We start from the raw sequence: 19,924 nt of genomic DNA, 5'->3' as shown, positions 1-19,924 counted from the left end.
ACAAATGGAAGGCTTTGTTTTCTCAAGAAATCAGTTACAATCATTTATCAACAGTCCAAATTGCTCCACAGTTATCAAAAGTGGGAAATTGTTTTCAGCTTTTAGGTCGTATTGAATTTGGGAAAAGTTTCTAGGGGCTGTATTCCAGTGGTGGGTAGATCCAAACGCTAAAAAGACCAAAATGATAGCTCATTTTGTCTTAAAGCTCATATTGCCAGTAACTAAACCTTTGGAGCGGTTTTCAAGCTTTTAGTATTAAAGAAGGGAAACTGCAAATTCTTAGAAACCGCCCAACATTTGTGTCATCAAGAAGGGGCCATGAGATTAGGACCTGAGAAAGCTGAATTTGGCCCGAGAGTCTGAGATTGCCTGCACTATCCTTTTAATAACCTTTACAACTAGCTTGCAGGGTAGAGCCAGTTATTATTATCCCCATATTATCCCCACAATAAGACTGAGGGTGAAGACGTCATACTGAGTTAGCGGCAGAAAAACAAAGACTGCAGAATCCAATCATTCAGCCCAGATTTTCATTTAATCACAAGACTAGTTATTGTGGGTAACAAGAAATTATATTTACGTATGCAAGTTAGCTGGCAGAGGGATTGAACACCCATGGCAGAACCAGAGGGTGCTGCCACACTGCATAATTAATGCAGTTTGACACTGCTTCAACTGTCATGGCTTCATCCTATGAAATCATGGGATTTGTAGTTTGTTTTGACATAGGGTTGCCATAGTGCCGGACCTCGAAACCGGGAAAAATGTAGGACAAAATTTTCAAATGTAGGACACACAAAAAGTGTGTCCTACATTTGAAAATTCTGTCCTACATTTTACTGCGATCGCAGCGGAGGCCAAGCGGCAAGGGAAAGCCTCCACTTAAGGAGGCTTTCCCTCCCCGCCTGGGCCCCGCCACGATCGGAGGCCAGGATCGGGGCCTCGCCTCGTTCCTGGGACCCTCAGGGCCCAGGAAGGAGGGGAGGAGGCCGGCGGCGATCGCCCCGGCCTCGGCTCCTTCTTGGCCCCCGCGGAGGCCAGGAAGGAGGCGAGGAGGCCGGCGGCGATCGCCCCGATCCTCGCCTCCTTCTTGGCCCCCGCGGAGGCCAGGAAGGAGGCGAGGAGGCCGGCGGCGATCGCCCCGATCCTCGCCTCCTTCTTGGCCCCCGCGGGGACCAGGAAGGAGGCGAGGAGGCCGGCGGCGATCGCCCCGGCCTCGCCTCCTTCTTGGCCCCCGCGGAGGCCAGGAAGGAGGCGAGGAGGGCGGCGGCGATCGCCCCGATCCTCGCCTCCTTCTTGGCCCCCGCGGAGGCCAGGAAGGAGGCGAGGAGGCCGGCGGCGATCGCCCCGATCCTCGCCTCCTTCTTGGCCCCCGCAGGGACCAGGAAGGAGGCGAGGAGGCCGGCGGCGATCGCCCCGATCCTCGCCTCCTTCTTGGCCCCCGCAGGGACCAGTAAGGAGGCGAGGAGGCCGGCGGCGATCGCCCCGGCCTCGCCTCCTTCTTGGCCCCCGCGGAGGCCAGGAAGGAGGCGAGGAGGCCGGCGGCGATCGCCCCGATCCTCGCCTCCTTCTTGGCCCCCGCAGGGACCAGGAAGGAGGCGAGGAGGCCGGCGGCGATCGCCCCGGCCTCGCCTCCTTCTTGGCCCCCGCGGAGGCCAGGAAGGAGGCGAGGAGGCCGGCGGCGATCGCCCCGATCCTCGCCTCCTTCTTGGCCCCCGCGGAGGCCAGGAAGGAGGCGAGGAGGCCGGCGGCGATCGCCCCGATCCTCGCCTCCTTCTTGGCCCCCGCGGAGGCCAGGAAGGAGGCGAGGAGGCCGGCGGCGATCGCCCCGATCCTCGCCTCCTTCTTGGCCCCCGCGGAGGCCAGGAAGGAGGCGAGGAGGCCGGCGGCGATCGCCCCGATCCTCGCCTCCTTCTTGGCCCCCGCGGAGGCCAGGAAGGAGGCGAGGAGGCCGGCGGCGATCGCCCCGATCCTCGCCTCCTTCTTGGCCCCCGCGGAGGCCAGGAAGGAGGCGAGGAGGCCGGCGGCGATCGCCCCGATCCTCACCTCCTTCTTGGCCCCCGCAGGGACCAGGAAGGAGGCGAGGAGGCCGGCGGCGATCGCCCCGATCCTCGCCTCCTTCTTGGCCCCCGCAGGGACCAGGAAGGAGGCGAGGAGGCCGGCGGCGATCGCCCCGGCCTCGCCTCCTTCTTGGCCCCCGCGGAGGCCAGGAAGGAGGCGAGGAGGCCGGCGGCGATCGCCCCGATCCTCGCCTCCTTCTTGGCCCCCGCAGGGACCAGGAAGGAGGCGAGGAGGCCGGCGGCGATCGCCCCGGCCTCGCCTCCTTCTTGGCCCCCGCGGAGGCCAGGAAGGAGGCGAGGAGGCCGGCGGCGATCGCCCCGATCCTCGCCTCCTTCTTGGCCCCCGCAGGGACCAGGAAGGAGGGAGGAGGCTGCAGGGAGGCGGGGAGGTTGGCGCGGCTGCGCCCAAGAGGCGCCGCCTCCCTGCAGCCTCCTCCGCCTCAGGCCTCGCTGCCCTCCTTTTCCGTCCCGATTCCCAGGCCTCAGAAAGGCCTTGGAGCCGCGGCGGCAGCGGAGGTGGCCGCGGTGGGCGGGGCCGTCCCGGTTTGGGCGCCAAACCGGACCGGGACCGGGATGGCACCGCCCAAACCGGGATTGTCCCGCCGGGGGGCGGGATATGGCAACCCTATTTTGACACCACAGCTCTCTGACAGAGAAAGCCAAATATCTCACAAAACTACAAATCCCATCATTCCATAACACTGAGCCATGGCAGTCAAACTGCATTAATTCCACAGTGTAGAAGCATCCTAACTGACTGCCTAAGGACCAACGCCGCTGGCTTCAAGAAGAAAGATGGGGCTCCCCTCTGCTAGTGCTCAGCAGACTAGAAGAAGTGTTTGCAAGCTACTACATTTTATTGACAAGACTGGATTAGCCACCGCACAGCTGTCTTGTACCCAACCCCCCTCCCACTTTTTTTGTGCAAACAATGCCAAAACAAGGCTTTGTGTACTCTGTCTATGATTCAAAACTATAGGTCACATTCTGTGCTGTGATAAGACTGGGATGGGAAGTTTGCTGTTAAGCATCCCAACTAATAATAACTAAGCACTGCAGAAATAATGCAGTTTGACACAGCTTTAACTGCCATGGCTCCATCCTATGGAATCCGGGGATCTGTAGTTTGCTGTAGCCCCAGAGCGCTCTGACAGAGAATGCTAAATGCCTCACAAATTTACCAATCCCAGAATTCCCTAGCAGTGAGCCGTGGCAGTTAAAATGATGACAAACTGCCTTAATTCTGCAGTGCAGATTAGACCTAAGAATGGTCTTAAGGAAGTCTGGTTTAGTTAACCATAGTGGGCACTCGCTAACAGAGAGATTCGGGGAAGGGGCATCCGGATCTACCCAGTTCCACCCACATTAACTGAGCCAGTGGGAATGGGGCCCAGGTAAGACTTCATTTCAATACAAACACTATCCTGAGATCATCATGAAACTGGGTCTTTTGCTAGCAATGCTTTTCACCAAGCCTATGAGACAGGACAATTCTGCTTGCATTTTATTCAGATGATTTGTTTTAGAAGAATAAAATATTTCTGTCTTCAACTCTGGCTGGAAATACAACAACACAGCTTTTCGGATGAGAACTAGGTGAGATTTGAGTCCACATTCAGCAAACTTTTGAGGAAGTGCCTTGTAGCCCTTAGCACAAGTAAAACAAAATCTAATAGAAAGCAGCTGGCCATGTAAGGGGAGGAAATGCTTCTCATACAATTACAGGGGCTTAACTGGAAAAGCCAAAGGGAATGAAAGACAGGGCAAATTTCTCCAGCAAAAAGAAATGAAAATAAATGGTTTGGCACATAGCAGTGCAAGCTTGGGGAAACAAATGCCTCTTTGAGCCACTGAATTTCAAGCTACACTAAGCCCACATGGTTCACTTTTTCTGCCCAATTATATATCATCATTTGTTCAGTCCAAGTTGGTGGACAAGCCATATCATATGATCCTAGGAGGAGAGTGGCTTTTGTATTGATATGAATCAATACAAAAAATACAGGCCATACTGTTTGTATTGATATTGTATTGTCCAAGCCATGGCGTTCCCCATCATCATGTATGGATATGGGAGCTGGGCAGAGAAGCAAACAGATAAGAAAAGAATCAACTCATTTGAGATGCTGGAGAAGAGTACTGAGGATACCATGGACAGCCAAAAAGACAACAGGTCCTAGAACAGATCAAACCAGAAATCCCCCTGGAAGTCAAGATGACAAAAGTGAGCATGTCGTATTTTGGACACAACATGAGAAGGCATGACTCACTCCAAATACAATAATGCTTGGAAAGGGTAGAAAGAAATGCCAGATGGATAGACTCTGGGAGATCACGGGCATGAATCTAGAACAACTGAGCATAAACAGAGCATGTATTACCATCTACCTGTGTTCTGGTCTGAAGACAAGAAGTGTTTGAAGTTTGCAGTTGAGTGAATGGTCTGCCCCAGAATGAATTGTAAAGAATTACATTACACCAATGCTATTAAAAGTGGTGGCATCCAGCAGACCAATATTAATCTGAGATTCATCACTGCAAGATCCCAGGAAAAAATAAACATTCATAGTCAGTGGCATAAATATGGTGTTGGCCCCTGGTACATTGGGGAAATGCTGGCCTGTTCAGATCAGATAGTTTGAGAAGCACTGCACTACACCACTTCTTTCACAGGGAACACAGTATCTCATACATCTGGTGCTGCATCCAGTTTGCAAACCTTAACTTTTTGGAGTGTCACTCCCAGAATTCCCCAACCACCATAGCTATACCAGCCAGGGGATTCTGGGTGCTAACAGTCACAAATAAGCAAACATATTCCACACTGGTTAGATCAGAGTTGAATCAAATAGGGGTTTCAAATCATCAAGAAAGGGGGCTTGGGCTCCCTGCAAGAATTAACTGTCTGTGATTGAATTGGCAGGTTTTTTAAAAAGCCTCCAAAATAGCTGGAGCCTGGAGGGGAAAAGTAGGGAGCAGTTTAGAGAGATTAAATTCCCCTATTCCCCCACCACCATCCTTTGCATACTGAATTCCAACTGGATTCAATGCAGATGTTTCATGGTCAAAGAATTCCACAGAGATGGCCTTCTCTTGAAGTAAGCTTCCAGAAAGTTTGTTTTACCATAAACACTGGCTCCAAAGCCAAAATAAAAAGAACAACCCCATCAGACTCTTCCTCTTCCCCTAAACCACCCTGCAATCCTTAGGCTGTTAGAGCATCAATGAACAACAAAGGTTGTGGTTTTAGATGCTACCTTCCCAAAAATCTCTCTCCAAGCAACTACTAACTACAGTAGTAGCAATGTAGGCTACATATATCTCTCAGTGAGTGCTGAAGGAGTATCTATACTACTGGGGCAAACGTTCCCCAAGGCAGTTTACAGGATTTGTTGTTGCTGTGTGCCTTCAAGTCGTTTCAGACTTATGGCAACCATAAGGCGATACTATCATGGCATTTTCTTGGCCATTTTCTTCAGAGGGGGTTTGCCATTGCCTTCCCCTGAGGCTGAGAAAGTTGAATCTAGTGGATCTCATGTTTTGGGGTTTTTTTTTTGAAACAACTGTTTTCTTTTAATTAAAAGACAGAAAATTAGATACGTATAGGTAAAACAGATTAATAATAAGTAGCAATTCTAAACTGATTCTTATTAAAATGCCTGATTTAATTAAAATTTCCCCCAATTATTATTAACAAATGAAATCTCCCCATACTTAATTAATTATATAATCTATATTTTCATGAAGCAAATATATACCAAAAGGTAATTACATCAACTTCAGTTAGTATACTGATTATTGACATTTAACTAAAAGTAACTAAATTGACTATTCCATTGATCACAGCATTTACCTCCTTTGTTACTAAGTACGTCCAACAGTAAGGAACTATGGGAGCCGCAATCCAAAACATTAGGGTCAAAAGTTTTGCACTCCTGGTCTCCTTTGATTGTTGGAATCTCTTTAGGATCTCAAGGAAAGAACTGTATTGATGCAGCCCAGTAAGGGCAGAACCCCGCTGGTGCACAATGCTACTGGTTGTATTTTTCCCAGTTCATGCAGCAGAAGTGAGGGAAGCTGTTAGCTCCAGGCAGCCTGTGCCTCCAAAGCTAAGCCTTTTCCCACTGCCCACTGCCACCTATGCCAGTATAGTTATGTTAACTCAGTGCACCCATAGATTTCTGCCCTCCCTGTCCACTCACACCAGCATTGTCTCTTATGACTGGCAGGTGCTCTCCTGGATCTCAGAAGAAGCCTTTCTTCTTACCTGCAACTTCATCCTGAGAACAGAATACTGACCATAGTCTCAGCATCCTCATCAAACTACAACTTCCAGGATTTTGGAGTAGAAGAAGAGGTATTCAAGGGGCACTGGAATCACTTAGGGGTGTGGTGGGTATGGACCGCACAAGTAAAACCCTTAGGAGTTTATCACGGAAAAATCGTGTAATTACACAAAACGATTTCACACGACGTTGCACAAAACCCGCCATCAAAATGGTCACAAATAAGCATTAATGTGCATCTTTTTACTTTCAGGATTTCAGTGACAACGCATTTCCAATACCACTTTCTTTGCGCAATTGCGTGTGATAATCATTCGCACAATTACCATTTTCGCTTTACTTGCTGGATGCTTTAAGTGCGCTTTAATCTCTCTTTAATGCCAAAATTAGGCCTAGTGTGATAAACTCCTAAGAGAGAGTGACGCCACTGCTCCCCAAACATCTTCCTTTTTAGCAGAAATGGGAGGTGGCATTCACCTGCATCCCTTTAAAATGCTGAAGAGATGGTAATGGATAGCATTGCATGGTTTTTCACTCCCAGCTGGAAAATGTATAATGCTGTCTAGAATAACAAAAGATATTAATTGATATTTTAAATTTAGGATCAGATGGAAGCAATCTGTATCCACCAGAACAGTAACAATATTTTTAGTATTTGGCAGTATTTGCCAACCATTCAAATCAGAATAAATGTATAAATTCACCATCATAATCTCATGGTCTCTTGTGGAATGATTTGGCAGGATAATGGCTATATTTATTCCAAGGGAAGGCATCAATTTTACACTTTGGATTAGGTTCCTTAAAGCCTATGTAGTTTATGAGTGACACAGTATATATGGTTTGCTATTTTATTGTTGCTTGTTAGAGTGTTTATTGTCCAAACACTCTAGTCCGAATATAAAATTAAAAGTAATAATGATATCTCCTGTGTCTGCGTTTAACAACTAATGTCACTAAAATTGAATGATTGAGTGCTCATGATCATATTAGTACCCTTTGGTATCCTTTTCATCATATGATAGCAATATGGAAGAACCCATGATTAGCCAAATTAAATTTAAGTCATACTATTAATATGAGGTTATGTCAGAGGAAAGAATTAGGATAGAGAGAGTTAAATACTGTTACAGGACATTCGAAGGGATTTTTTCTCAGCATTCACACATCAAATGTTTTGTCTTAACTTCTGACATGCTATATTGGTCTTTGAAAATTGGCAGTTTGCGTCGGGAGAATCAGCAAAGCCTGAGTAGCTAAATCATGCCACAATCGTAATGATATGCTCTATGTTTACTCTGTGCCGATAGAAGATACGGCAAAAAGAACAGTAAAAATTACCATGAGGTTCTACTGCTTTCCAGAAAAGATTTTTAAATCTGCCACAGTGGTATCACACCACAATAAAAATCAGAGTACCTTTTTGCTGGTGAAGGAACAGGGTGAACATTTCAACAGGAAGGAGGAAGGTTTGCAAAATGAAAAGCACTCTGCAGCCCCCAAAACTGGATGCACTGTTCCTTTGTATACAACACTGATCTAATGCAGGGGTGGATAATGTGTAGCAATCCAGGTATCATTGGATTGCACCTCCCATCATTCCTGACCATTGGGCAAGGCTAATGAGAAGTACAGGATATTTTGCAGTATAGTATGTCATGCAACACAATTGCATCTGGATGACTACCAACTTCCCACTCCAGGTTTAGCCTTACTTATTTGGGCACTTGCTGCCACACTCCAGAATTAATGCAGTTTGACACCACTTTAACTATAATGGCTCCATCTGATGGAATCCCAGGATTTGTAGTTTGTTGCAGGACCAGAGCTCTCTGACAGAGAAGGGTAGATATCTCATAAAGCTACAGATCCCAGAATTCCATAACACTGAGCCATGGCACTTAAAGCTGTGTCAAACTGCATTAATTCTGCAGTGTAGATGCAGCCTAAGCATGCCACACCCCAACCCTAATAATATGAGGAGAGTAACTTTAAAATTCCTTAGCATAGCCACATATTCTTCTACTCATTTCTCCCCTGGACAACCTTCCATAGCAACCCAGCACAGGACCCCAGGTGGGCCACCACAGGGCAAGAGCGCCCATATTTTAAGGTATTACAATATCTCTCATATTTTAAAATATTTTTCAAGCCTCGGACGGTGGAATATATGGATAAAGGAATCTGTGGATATGGAGGGCCCACTCTACTTCTAGGGGCCTGTTCCCACTACAATTTACAGCGAATCGCTGATTGGGTTATGTCCCACTTGAAACCGGTTCCGATTCTTATTCAAACTAATTCTGTTGCAATAAAGTGGAGCAAACTCAAAAAACTGACAGTACTCATGCTATCAGGATAAATAAATGTTAGGCAGGTCAGCCTGTAAATAATACAAATATATGTTTTCTCTTAAGTTCCTAACAGCTGGATGTTTTGTACAAGGAAAAATTACAGATCAGCAGACCCTGTCTGCTGACTTAACAGTATAAACTATTTACAGAAGACAAGAGGGTTTGTTTTTGCTTTTGTTTTTGCAGGCAACACAGAGTACAATGTTTAAAGAGGGAGGTTAAGTGTTAGCTGCTAACATCCTTTCACTTGGAAAGGAAGTAAAGAAATGAGATAGGCAGCTAAGGCACTTACTTGTTGCTCTTGAGGCAACTGTAGAATCCTGCCATGGTTGCTTATCTCCCGTTGGTGTGCAAATATTTGGCGGCTGTTCACATCTGTGCAAGGATGGCTGCTTTCATCAGGGCCGAGCACTTTGTGGTCCCGTGCACCAACGCATGTGTAGGAAAGCCAGCATGCCGATGCGATTGCTAGCCAGATAAAGTGCCGCATCTCAGGGCCCACAGGCTTTGTTGTTGAACTCATTCCAAAGAAGGCTGTGCTTGTTCCAAACATGGAAATGCACAGTTAACTCTGGCTTTTCCTGACTCTCTCCAGCTCTACGAAACCAAAGCATCTCATGTCCCAAGTACCATCCATGCAGTTTTCTTCCTTCCCCCAGATAAAGTACTGCATTTTGGCTTTTGAATAGTTATAGAAGAAAATGATCTTCTTCCTTCCCCAAAGGGGTTACAGTTACAATGATTGTTAAAAGATACAGACAGGAAAAGAAAGTGGCTAAGACTCAGCGGTCACGGTGCATCAGTGATGATGAAGACATTAAAACAACAAATATTCCTCTTGTGACATCTTAGGCTGCATCCACATTGCAGAAATAATTCAGGTTGACACCATTTTAACTGGTTCCATGCTACGGGATTCTGGGAGTTGGAGTTTTGGGAGACATATAGCCTTCTCTGTCGGAGACCTCAAGTGCCACAACAAACTGCAATTCCCAGAACTCCATAGCACTGAGCCATGGCAGTTAAAGTAGTGTCGATGGATCGTTCCTTTAAGTATGGATACAGCTTTAAAAGACTAATAGATTACTTTAGTTTGAGGCTTTGTGGGCTGTGGTCCAGATCATCAGATTCATTGCTCTCTTCCAATTGTATTTAAATTATAATTTAGGATTGCTTTTAAACTGTTTTTAAAGAGTATTTTAATGTGTTTTAAGGGTGCGTTTACACTGTAGAAATAATGCAGTTTGACACCACTTTAACAGCCATGGCTCTAGCCTACAAAATCCTGGGATCTGTAGTTTGGTGAGGCGCCAGCACTCTTTGGCAGAGAAGGCTGAAGACCAGGATTCCATAGGATGGAGCTACAGCACTTAAAGTGGAGTCAAACTGCATTAGTTCTTCAGTGTAGATGCACCATAGAATGTTTTATATTTGTAGCATTTTAATTGCTTTCAGTTGTTCATCACCTTGTGAACTGGATGTAATAAGGAAATATTATAAATAAGTAAAGTATTACATAGATTTCTTTTTATTCTTGGGGAAACAACAATGAATAAGTTGCTTGCTTTGTCTACTACAGCCAGGGTACATATATAACAATAGTCTCCTATCTCAGAGTTTTCCCCTGCTAATAACTCCCTCTTTTTATTTGGGTGTTGCCTTTCAGTTGGCTTTCTTCGCCTGATCGGGGCCACGGCAACCACACACCACGGCCCTAATCCAGTGCTTTGCTGGCACTAAAAAGAATGGCAAAATGCCACTCCTTTTAGTGCCCTTGCCACTACGGTGACGGTTTTTCAGCACTCTTTTGGTGCAGTGTGTCTAAATGCTACGCCAACGGAGTGCTGTAATGCCCCCGCCATGCGGTTTGGCGCATAGCGTGACATTGGTGTCAGAGCGTGTGGCATCAAAACACCACACCGCCCCCATGCCAGCACTTCAGGCCAGTCTGCTCAGCCCCTATCTGCTCCAATCAGCTGGTTCACAAAGGGAGATAAAATCACAGAATCATAGAGTTGGAAGAGACCACAAGGGCCATCCAGTCCAACACCCTGCCATGCAAGATCAACCCCCTATCCTTCAAATATCCTAGACCCAAGCCATGCAGATAACCATAGAAAAATGGTCATATTTCTTTCTTTAACTTGCTTGCTAATGGACAGCTGAGGCCATCAGTTTTTGACAGCTCACTAGAGAGATCCTTGTGAAGCACTGATAGCTGGCGGTTACTGAGTTAAGATACATCCCATATATCCGTACTCCAGAAATAATCCAGTTTGACACCACTTCAATGGTCATGGCTCAATGCTATGGAATACTGGGAACCATAGTTTTGTTCAGACGTTTAGTCTTCTCTGTCCAAGAGCTCTGGTGCCACAACAAAGAACTATTCCCAGAATTCCACAGCATTGAGCCATGGCAGTTAACGTGGTGTCAAACTAGATTATTTCTGTAGTGCGGATGTATCCAATCTCAGGATCCACTTGAGCAAGCAGGAGCTCTTAATGCTTGCATTATAACATGCACAGAGCTGTCTTACCTACAGCAAACTGGTAATAATGTGAAAGGAGCTTCTCTGAACCCATCTACTGGAAGTAAAGCCAACACTTATTCCCCTTCCTTAACCCGCACACCAAGCACCCAAAACCAGAGAGCGAAATCAAAACTGAAACTTTGAAATTCAACAGCAATCCAAAATAAATTCACAACCATAGCCCTTATTTAATAGCTTACTCTATGAAAGCTTTAGAAGTCAGTTCCAGAGCGAAATCTGTCTGGCATTCAAATGGAATAAATCTGCAGAAGCAACAGAATACCAAATGCTGAAGAGGGTTAATATGGGAAGCCTCAGCAAAAAAAGAGATGCTGAAATTCAGAAAGAGGCAAAAATGCAAAGAGAAAAAGCAAAAAAGAGAAGTTTAAAATACAGTGGCTGGGCCAAACCATTTTTCCCTGCTGAGTTGAGCTGACAAAACAAAAAATATTGATTGTCCAGGCTGATGCAGTACAAATTAAAGCCAGAGAGGGATGCTCTCCCTTCCTGGGTCTAGCTAGCTTTGCATTTTGGCCTGGGACTGGAGGAACAATGGAAGACCTACCTAATGAAATCCATGTTCCTTCTTTTCAACTATATCAGTATGCCCCAAATGGTAACAGCTCCCGCTTCTTTATATTCTGAATTTGCACAGGCTTCGTGAGATGTGTCCTATCCTACAATTATGGCTGCTTTATGGGCTGGGTCCTTCTTTCTGCTCCACGTGGACTGCTGAAGTTGCAGAGCTCAAGTTTTGGACCCAACACCCTCAACCAATATGGTCAGTGAAACTGTATCCCATTCTTCAGCTGACCAGCCATTGCACTGATTTATTTGGCATAAAATTATGTTATTTGTGAGTGTTCCCCAAGGAAGAAAATATAATCAAAATGGTTGTCCTACTTCCTTTTAAGGAAAAAAGATCTGGAGACTTACAGTACTTTTGGAATATCTGTTTACTGTGCAAATATACACACTGAGCAGTAGAAAGACTCACGGCATAAAAAGCCCTGAACATCGGTTTCTCCAAAAATAAAGAACATCTGCTTAGACCCATCCTCATAGAATATCATGGAAGAAACCCCAAGGGCCATCCAGTCCAACCCTCTGCCATGCAGGAACTCACAATCAAAGCATCCTCAACAGATGGCCATCCAGACTCTGTTTAAAGACCTCAAAAGGAGACTCCACTACTCTCCGAGGAAGTGTGCTCCACTGTTGAACAGCTCTTACCTTCAGCAAGTTCCTCCTAATGTTGAGCTGGAATCTCTGTCCCTGCAGCTTGCATCCATTGCTCCATTGTGACCTATTCTGTGGAGCAGCAGAAAACAAGCTTGCTTCCTCCTCAATATGACATCCCTTCAAATACTTAAACAGGGCTATCATATCACCTGCTAACCATCTCTTCTCATATCCAGCTCCCTAAGTTGTTCCTCATAGGGCACGGTTTCCAGACCCTTCACCATTTTAGTCGCCCTCCTTTGGACACATGGCTCCAGTTTCTCAATGTCCTTTTTGATGTGGGGCCCAGAAATTGACACAGTATTTCAGGTGATGTCTGACCAAAGCAGAATAGAGTGGCACTATTACTTCCCTTGATCTAGAGACACTATACTTCTATTGATGCAGCGAAGAATCACACTGATCTTTTTAGCTGTCATATCACACTGTTAGAAAGTTCCCAAAAGTAAAAACTAGTGGGTTTGGGTGGCTTTCTGTTTGGGTTAATGTCGCATTATTTCTCCTGCACACAAACATCTGAAAATCTACCCACTTTTATGGGTTTTGTCCACTTTTTGTCCAGGTTAACCCCTGATGTTGTTTGAAAATCTACCTATTTTTTGCAAGTTTTTTCTAGTTTAAGTTTCTGCACAGGATCCATGCCATGTGATAAACAAACAAAAGAAAATAATCTCTTCAATGAATACATTTACATGACAATATTATTTGTTTTAAATGATACAGAAGGCAAAATTGTGCTGATCATGGATGCTTCTGCTGCTGCTTCGCATGTGTCCTGGGAAGAGCTGCTTTACACAAAAGCCAAACCAAGTAAATCACCGCAGATGTTAAACTATTGATATACTGTCCTCTTGCATCTGGAATGAGTGACACATTTAAACTGGCAACCTGCCCAGCCAAAGCTTCTCGAAGGGGTGGGGAAAGGTGTTTATAAAAATGACAATCCAAGCAACTACATGCCAAAAAGAGTATCAATAGTAATCATAAAACCTCTGAGGCGGAGTTGCTTTTATACTATACCAGTCTGAGAGGAAAAAGAGGAGGCAAGCTCAGACAAAGCCCAGGATGATCAAGAGAGGGTAAAGATAAATGCCAGCAAGGAGAATATCTAGGTGGAAAGCTATATTCAGATCTGTACATGTGAATGGCACACCAAGATTCTCACACAGCTAGTTGTGTTTGCTCAACTAGACATTGACATGGTAAACAAAAAGAGGAGCATCTCACTCGTCTTATAAGTACTGTATAAGTTACAGATTAGATCATTTTTGCCAAATAAAGAAAAGAATCAAAATATCCTAACACGACTGGCTAGTACATTCTCCTAATCTTACTCACAGATCGGATGAGATTTGTAGTTCTTGGTGTACATGAGAATAACTAGGAGCCAGGACTTCATTGTCCAGCTGCCAGTTCTCCTTGGTCTGTTTTGGGAAAGCCAGAGGCAAAAGCCTCATGGTGTTTTTTATAACCTCTGCTCAGAATCATCTTAAAGGTCCGCACTTCTGCTGAAATGCCCATCCCAATTGCTATCTCGTCACCTATGTTATGCTGAGCCCCATTAAAATGCAACCGTAGTGGTCTGAACATTGAATTATGACCTAGAGACCAGCATTCAAAATCCTGAGCATAAAAACCCACTGGGTGACCTTGGGCAAGTCCCAATCTCTCAGCCTCAGAGGACAGTAATGGCAAACCCCCTCTGAAGAAACTTGCCAAGGAAATCCTATGATAGATTCGCCTTAGGGTCAGCATAAATCAAAAATGACTTGGAGGCACCCAGCAACAACAACAATAATTTCATTCCACATTTAACTCTTTGTTATCTGGGAAGAAGGTACAGGCTCAAAAGAGTTCAAGCCATATATACATGTATGGGGATCAGACCTCAGGCAGATAGGATTCATACTTCCGTTTTGTGCCGGCTTTGCCTGTGCATCACTTGACACCCACATTATGTAACTAAGAAGCTAACCACATGGTCATCACAGCCGCTGTATGAGAAAGACAAAGATTAACCACAGGCCATGGACTGTGGCAGCGGGATTTGGATGAAGAGGGAGATCAGACCCTATTAAAAGCATATATAACACATACACATCTGAAGGGTCCTAGTAGAAATCAAGTTTAATTCTCACCTGAGGGCAGAAATACTAATGTAAATTAACTTTTGTAAGGCCATGAAGCCCACCTTGAGTAAGTCACACTCTCTCATCCTCAGGGGAAGGCAATGGCAAATCTCTGGACAAGAAAACTCCATTATAGGGTTGCCTTGAGATTGCCATAAGTCAGAAACGACTTGAAGGCACACACACCCCACACAAAATAATCACAATTGTAATGAAACCTACAATACCCATGTAGAAATGGCATTGAAAGCCTTCACAACAATACAGTTCTACATGTGTCATCTCAGAAATCAGTCCCACCGATTTCAATGCGGCTAACACTCAGGCAAGTGGGGATAGGATTGCAGACAATGTGATGCACTGGTTAGTGTTGGGCTAAGGTTAGGGTTCAAATTCTGTCTCAACCATGACGCTTACCCTGGGTAAACTTGAGCCAGTTACTATTTCCCAGTTTAACCTACCTTGCAGAGTTGTTGTCAGGTTAAAAACAAGGAAAGGAGCACTGTCTCACCTTTGGTTCCTTAATATACCAAATAAGTAAAAGTAGTCTACTGACACACTGTCATAAAATCTGGTAATAAAGCATCTCTCTGCCTTCCCATCTCCTTCTCCTGAAACACTCCCAGCTACAGGTATGGAAACCACAATGCTCTTTAAACATCACATAAGAAGGTTTAGAAGGTGGATGAGATATAGGACACTGATGCTACTGCATTCAGTGTAACCAGAATACAGAGGATTTGCAATGAGAAACCTGTGCCTTGGCACCAATTGTGCTTATGAACAAAGAACAATTATTTCCCAGCACAACACGCAAACAATCAAATTGATGCACAAGAGAAAGGAGTGGGGGGGGGGGAGAGAAAACTAGAAAGCATATGGTGGCATGCTTGGGTGTATAACTGACCGGAGATGTTAATCCCTCCGCCTCCCCATATTCTTAAAATAGACAGATGGAGCCTTTTGACATCTTGAGCACTGACATTCCCCAGCTTGCATTAGTAGAGCCTGCCTCAAAGATTAAATCCCATAAGGCTGGGAGGGGGTGCATATCCCCCCTCCCCAGAGCAAGAGATTTCAGCCTCTTAAGAAAAGCACTTTGTCTTCCTTGCCCTGATGATGCCATTGTCTGGCTTTTCTCTAAATTGGGGTCTCCAAAGAAATAAATATTTCACTGGGATGCTTGGTCAGCAACTAGATTTCCTGAACAAGGTGCCAGGCCAAACACCTCCCCATCAACACACATACACATCCCCCAGATTTCCACCTGCCAAGGAGCCCTTCTCCATCTTGGCAAGGCGTATTGACTCCTTCCACACCCTTCTTTTGTCCTTAAACTGGCAGCGCCAGCTAGCATTCCTCTGGTGGGCAGGTCTGGCCCACAGGCCTCCAGCTGCTGACTCCTGCTTTAAAGGGATTAGATCTCCCTCTCTTTCAAAGGGAGGCTGTTGCTGATGGCACAATATTATATGTGTGTGTGTGTGCGTGCACATGCGCATAGCACAACACATAAAACACATGCCTAAGGTGCTTCAGAATCATTTGACAATGCCAACCCTCCATATCCATTCAAAGGGCCCACAACCTTGTCCTTCTGGAATTCTTAGTTCATAATTTAATATTTTAAATTCACTTTTATGACATTCTTCCCTGTCTTTTTCCTTTAAAAAAATGCTCAAGGTGGCTAATGAACATCACAAAAACAATATGTAGAGAGATCTTGTCACACCTTTGAGACTAACTGGAAGGAAATCCAAAAATGCTGCAAGATCTCTTTATGTTCTGATTTAAAAGACTAACACAGCTATATCTTTGAATCACTAAAACAATGTTGTCACTGTCAAGTCAAAGGCTTTCAGGGCTGGCATCCATAGTTTTCTGTGGGTTTTTTGGGCTATATGGACATGTTCTGGAAGAGTTTATTCCTGACGTTTCACCAGCACCTGTGGCTGGCATCTTCTGAAGATGCCAGCCACAGATGCTGCCGAAAAGTCAGGAACAAATTCTTCCAGAACATGGCCACGTAGCCCAAAAACCCTCAGAAAACTAATGTTGTTGTTGTTGTTGTGTGCCTTCAAGTCATTTCCGACTTCTGGTGACCCCAATCATGGGGTTTCCTTGGCAAGATTCATTCAGAGGGGGTTTGGCATTGCCATCTTCTGAGGGTGAGAGAGTGTGCTTTGCCCAAGTTCATCCAGTGGGTTTACATGGTCAAGCCGGAATTCAAACCCTGATCTCTAGAGTCCTAGTCCAATGCTCAAACCACTTCACCATGCTTGCAACAATACAGGAATTAAAATGACCACGAGAGTAGTCTGTGCACCGACTGAAGGAGAACCACCACCTCCCTTCTGAAAGCCTTTCTCCTTGGATTGTAATCCCCTGGAAGAAAGATCTACAGGTGCACGCCTACACATCCATGCTCAGATGTAAGGACGGCATTCCTGATCTGCAAATTCTCAGGGTCCAGCTTCAAACCCTGGGATCTGGAAAGGAGGAAAAGAAAGGGAAGCTCAGAAGCATGTGCAAAGTATGCTCCAACCACAGCAAACTCTTGATTTCAACAACTCCAAGGTGCATGTGCACTGGAGAAATAATGCCGTTTGACACCACTTTGACAGCCATGGCTCCATCCTAGAGACTCCTGAGATTTGTAGTTTGGCAAACCACCTCTTGGGCAGACCTTGTGAAACTAGAAATTCCAGGGTTCCATAGAATGGAGTGACAGCACTAAAAATGGTGTCAACCTGCATTATTTTTACAGTGTAGGTGCACCTGGGGTTTCTAGGAGGTTAAGGTGGGTACTTTGGAGCAGGGATTTGACTGCTCTACACCTCCCAGTCTAGAAACTAGGATCACAGTCCACAGACTTTTTAGACTTAAAATATACATTTTAAATTACACATTTTAATTTTTAAAGAAACTGAAATTTTCTTTAAAACATTATATTTTCCCAAATGTTTACTTCAACCCCATCAAACAACAAGGATGTTTGTAACCATGCAGCGTATCCCATGTAAATGCATTGATCCCAATAGGCTACTGTAATTTAAAAGTACCCTTTTAAATTTTTCTAGCTGTTTTACGTCGCCGCTCTTGTCATGGCATCCAACGATAAGAGCGAAATGAGGACTGAGTCCCATTTGCACAGCAAAACTTGACTATAAGGGGGCATCCGCACTGGAGAAATAATCTGGTTCGACCCCACTTGAACTGCCCCGGTGTTTGAACAGCTAAAGTTGCAAGTTGGGGCTTGGAAGGGGAAGGAGGACATCCTTCTGGACAGAGCTTTAAAATACCTTGTTCACACTGCAGAGATTAAGCAGCTCGGCACCAGTTTAACTGCTCTGGCGCAATGCTATGGAAATCTGGGATCTGGAGTTTTGTGAGACATTGAGCCTTCCTCATGAGGCAGCTCTGATGGCCCAACAAACTACACTTTCCAGATTTCCATAGCCTTGAGCCAAGGCAGTTAATGTGGGGTCAAACTGGGTTATTTCTGCAGTGCAGATGCAACCCAGGGCAACCCAGACATGAGAGGAGATCAATGGAGTTTTGACACCATGGGTCCAAAACACACTATAGAAATAATCCAGTTTGAGACCGCTTTAACAGCCTTGGCTCAGTGATAGGGAATCCTAGGAACTAGAGCCAGGGCAGTTAAAGCTATGTCAAACCGGATTAATTCTGCAGTGTGCTTTGAACCAGGCTACCACCCCTCCATGGATTTCTTCCCATCCCACATACAGTAGCCTTGGGTTGCATCTGCAGTCAGAACTAACCTGGTTTGACTCCACTTTCACTCACTTCACCCTGAGCTATGGAATTCTGGGAAGTGTCATTTGGTTGGATACTAGACAGGGAAGGCTAATTGTCTCACCAAACTACAAATCCCAGAACTCCCTCGCATTGAGCCAGGGCAGTTCAAGCAGTCTCAAAGGGGACTGTTTCTGCAATGTGTTTTGGTAAAAGCACTGAAACAAATGCCAGTACGTGCCCAGCCCACAGGGAAAGATAGGGAAATACTTGCCCATAGGGAAGCATAGGGAAATATAGAATACTTACCCTATCTTTCCCTATGGGCAAGTCCTGTCATTTCTTTTGGACCCACCAGGAGTGTGATGCCACCCCAGGGATGCCATGGAGGGTCTCAGGTCCCGATCCCCCTCCCTTTGGGGGCTCAGAAATCCCACCCAGGCACCCCTCTTCCCTCTCCCAGCCCCCTTACCCTTCCCGGTGCCTCCTCCTCCTGCAGCCGGTTCTCCTTCTCAGCCAGGCAGCCTCTGCTCCGCTGCAGCCTGGCTCCTCCCCGGGAGGAGCTCCAGCAGCAGCCCAGCCTCGGCGGTTCCTATCCTTTGTCCGCCTCTGGTCCCTTGCTCCAGCAGCAGCAGCAGCAGCAGCAGCAGCAGCCTCGGTGGCGCAGGGGCCTCGGCCCTGGACTGGGACCCCTGGATCAGGGGAGCCCCCCCAACTGGGGCAAGGCACACTCTCTCAGCCTCACAGCATGGCCCTGGCAAGCCCCAGGCTGGAGGGACACTGCAGGAATCCCACAGTGCCCACTCCCATCCTCCACAAGGTGATGGGAGTTGTGGTCCAAGAACATCTGGAAGACATTGGCATGGAGAGAGATCTTGTAGCACCTTTGAGACTCACCAAAAGAAAGTTGGCAGCAGCTTTCCTAGACTCCTGTCTACTTCCTCAGATGCACTTATCATCATCATCACCATGATGATGATGATTATTAAAAGATATAGCCGTGCCATCATCATCATCATCATCATCATCATCATCATTCAAAGCTATAGCTGTGTTTCTCTGTGGAATCAGTATGATTGTAGAGTGATATTGTAAGCATCTTTGAGACTCACTGAAAGGAAGGAATTGCAAGCATGAGCTTTCCTAGACTTCAGTCTGCTTCCTGAGATGCTTATTATTATTATCATCATCATCATCATCATCATCATCATCATTAACACTACTACTACTATTATTATTATTATTCAAAAATGTGGCTGTGTTAGTCTGTAGAATCAGTACATAGAGAGGTCTTGTAATAATGAGTTTTATTTATATACCGCTGTTCCAAAGATCATAGCGGTGAACAGCAAGTCAGCTAATTTGCCCCCAACAGCCTGGGTCCTCATTTTAGCTCCCTCCAACTCGCAACCTTCTGGTTTCAAGTAAATGGCTGCAGTACAGGCATTGAACCACTGCGCCACCAGGGCTCCATAGCACTTTTGTAGCACTTTTGTAGCAGACTCAAAGGAAGAAGTTGGCAGCAGGAGCAAACTAAAGTCTACTTCCTCAGATGTTTTTTCAG

At 45.7% G+C, this 19,924-nt stretch overlaps 1 protein-coding gene across 6 annotated transcripts in view; it reads right to left on the bottom strand.

The window, feature by feature from the left end:
* LOC149308954 (uncharacterized) overlaps positions 1 to 18,902 on the bottom strand; it is a 48,678-nt gene extending 29,776 nt beyond the window's left edge. For 2 of the 6 annotated variants that reach the window (XM_089536775.1, XM_089536778.1), the window contains exon 1: positions 13,814 to 14,209. In XM_089536775.1, the coding sequence (XP_089392901.1) occupies positions 13,814 to 13,932 (119 nt within the window). In that variant the 5' untranslated portion in view covers positions 13,933 to 14,209. Of the gene's footprint in view, positions 1 to 4,448; positions 4,489 to 8,992; positions 9,136 to 13,813; positions 14,211 to 18,832 lie in introns of those variants that run through there. The other 4 variants (XM_089536780.1, XM_089536776.1, XM_089536779.1 and 1 more) reach the window with 4 other exon arrangements.
* Between the last annotated feature and the right edge of the window lie 1,022 nt (positions 18,903 to 19,924).

This window comes from Sceloporus occidentalis, unplaced genomic scaffold (genome assembly GCF_023333645.1).
Source record: "Sceloporus occidentalis isolate IW3139 unplaced genomic scaffold, rSceOcc1.0.p SCAF_8, whole genome shotgun sequence".
NCBI lineage: Eukaryota > Metazoa > Chordata > Lepidosauria > Squamata > Phrynosomatidae > Sceloporus > Sceloporus occidentalis.
Note: the sequence above shows the minus strand (reverse complement) of the source record. Positions and strands in the feature narration are given on the sequence as shown.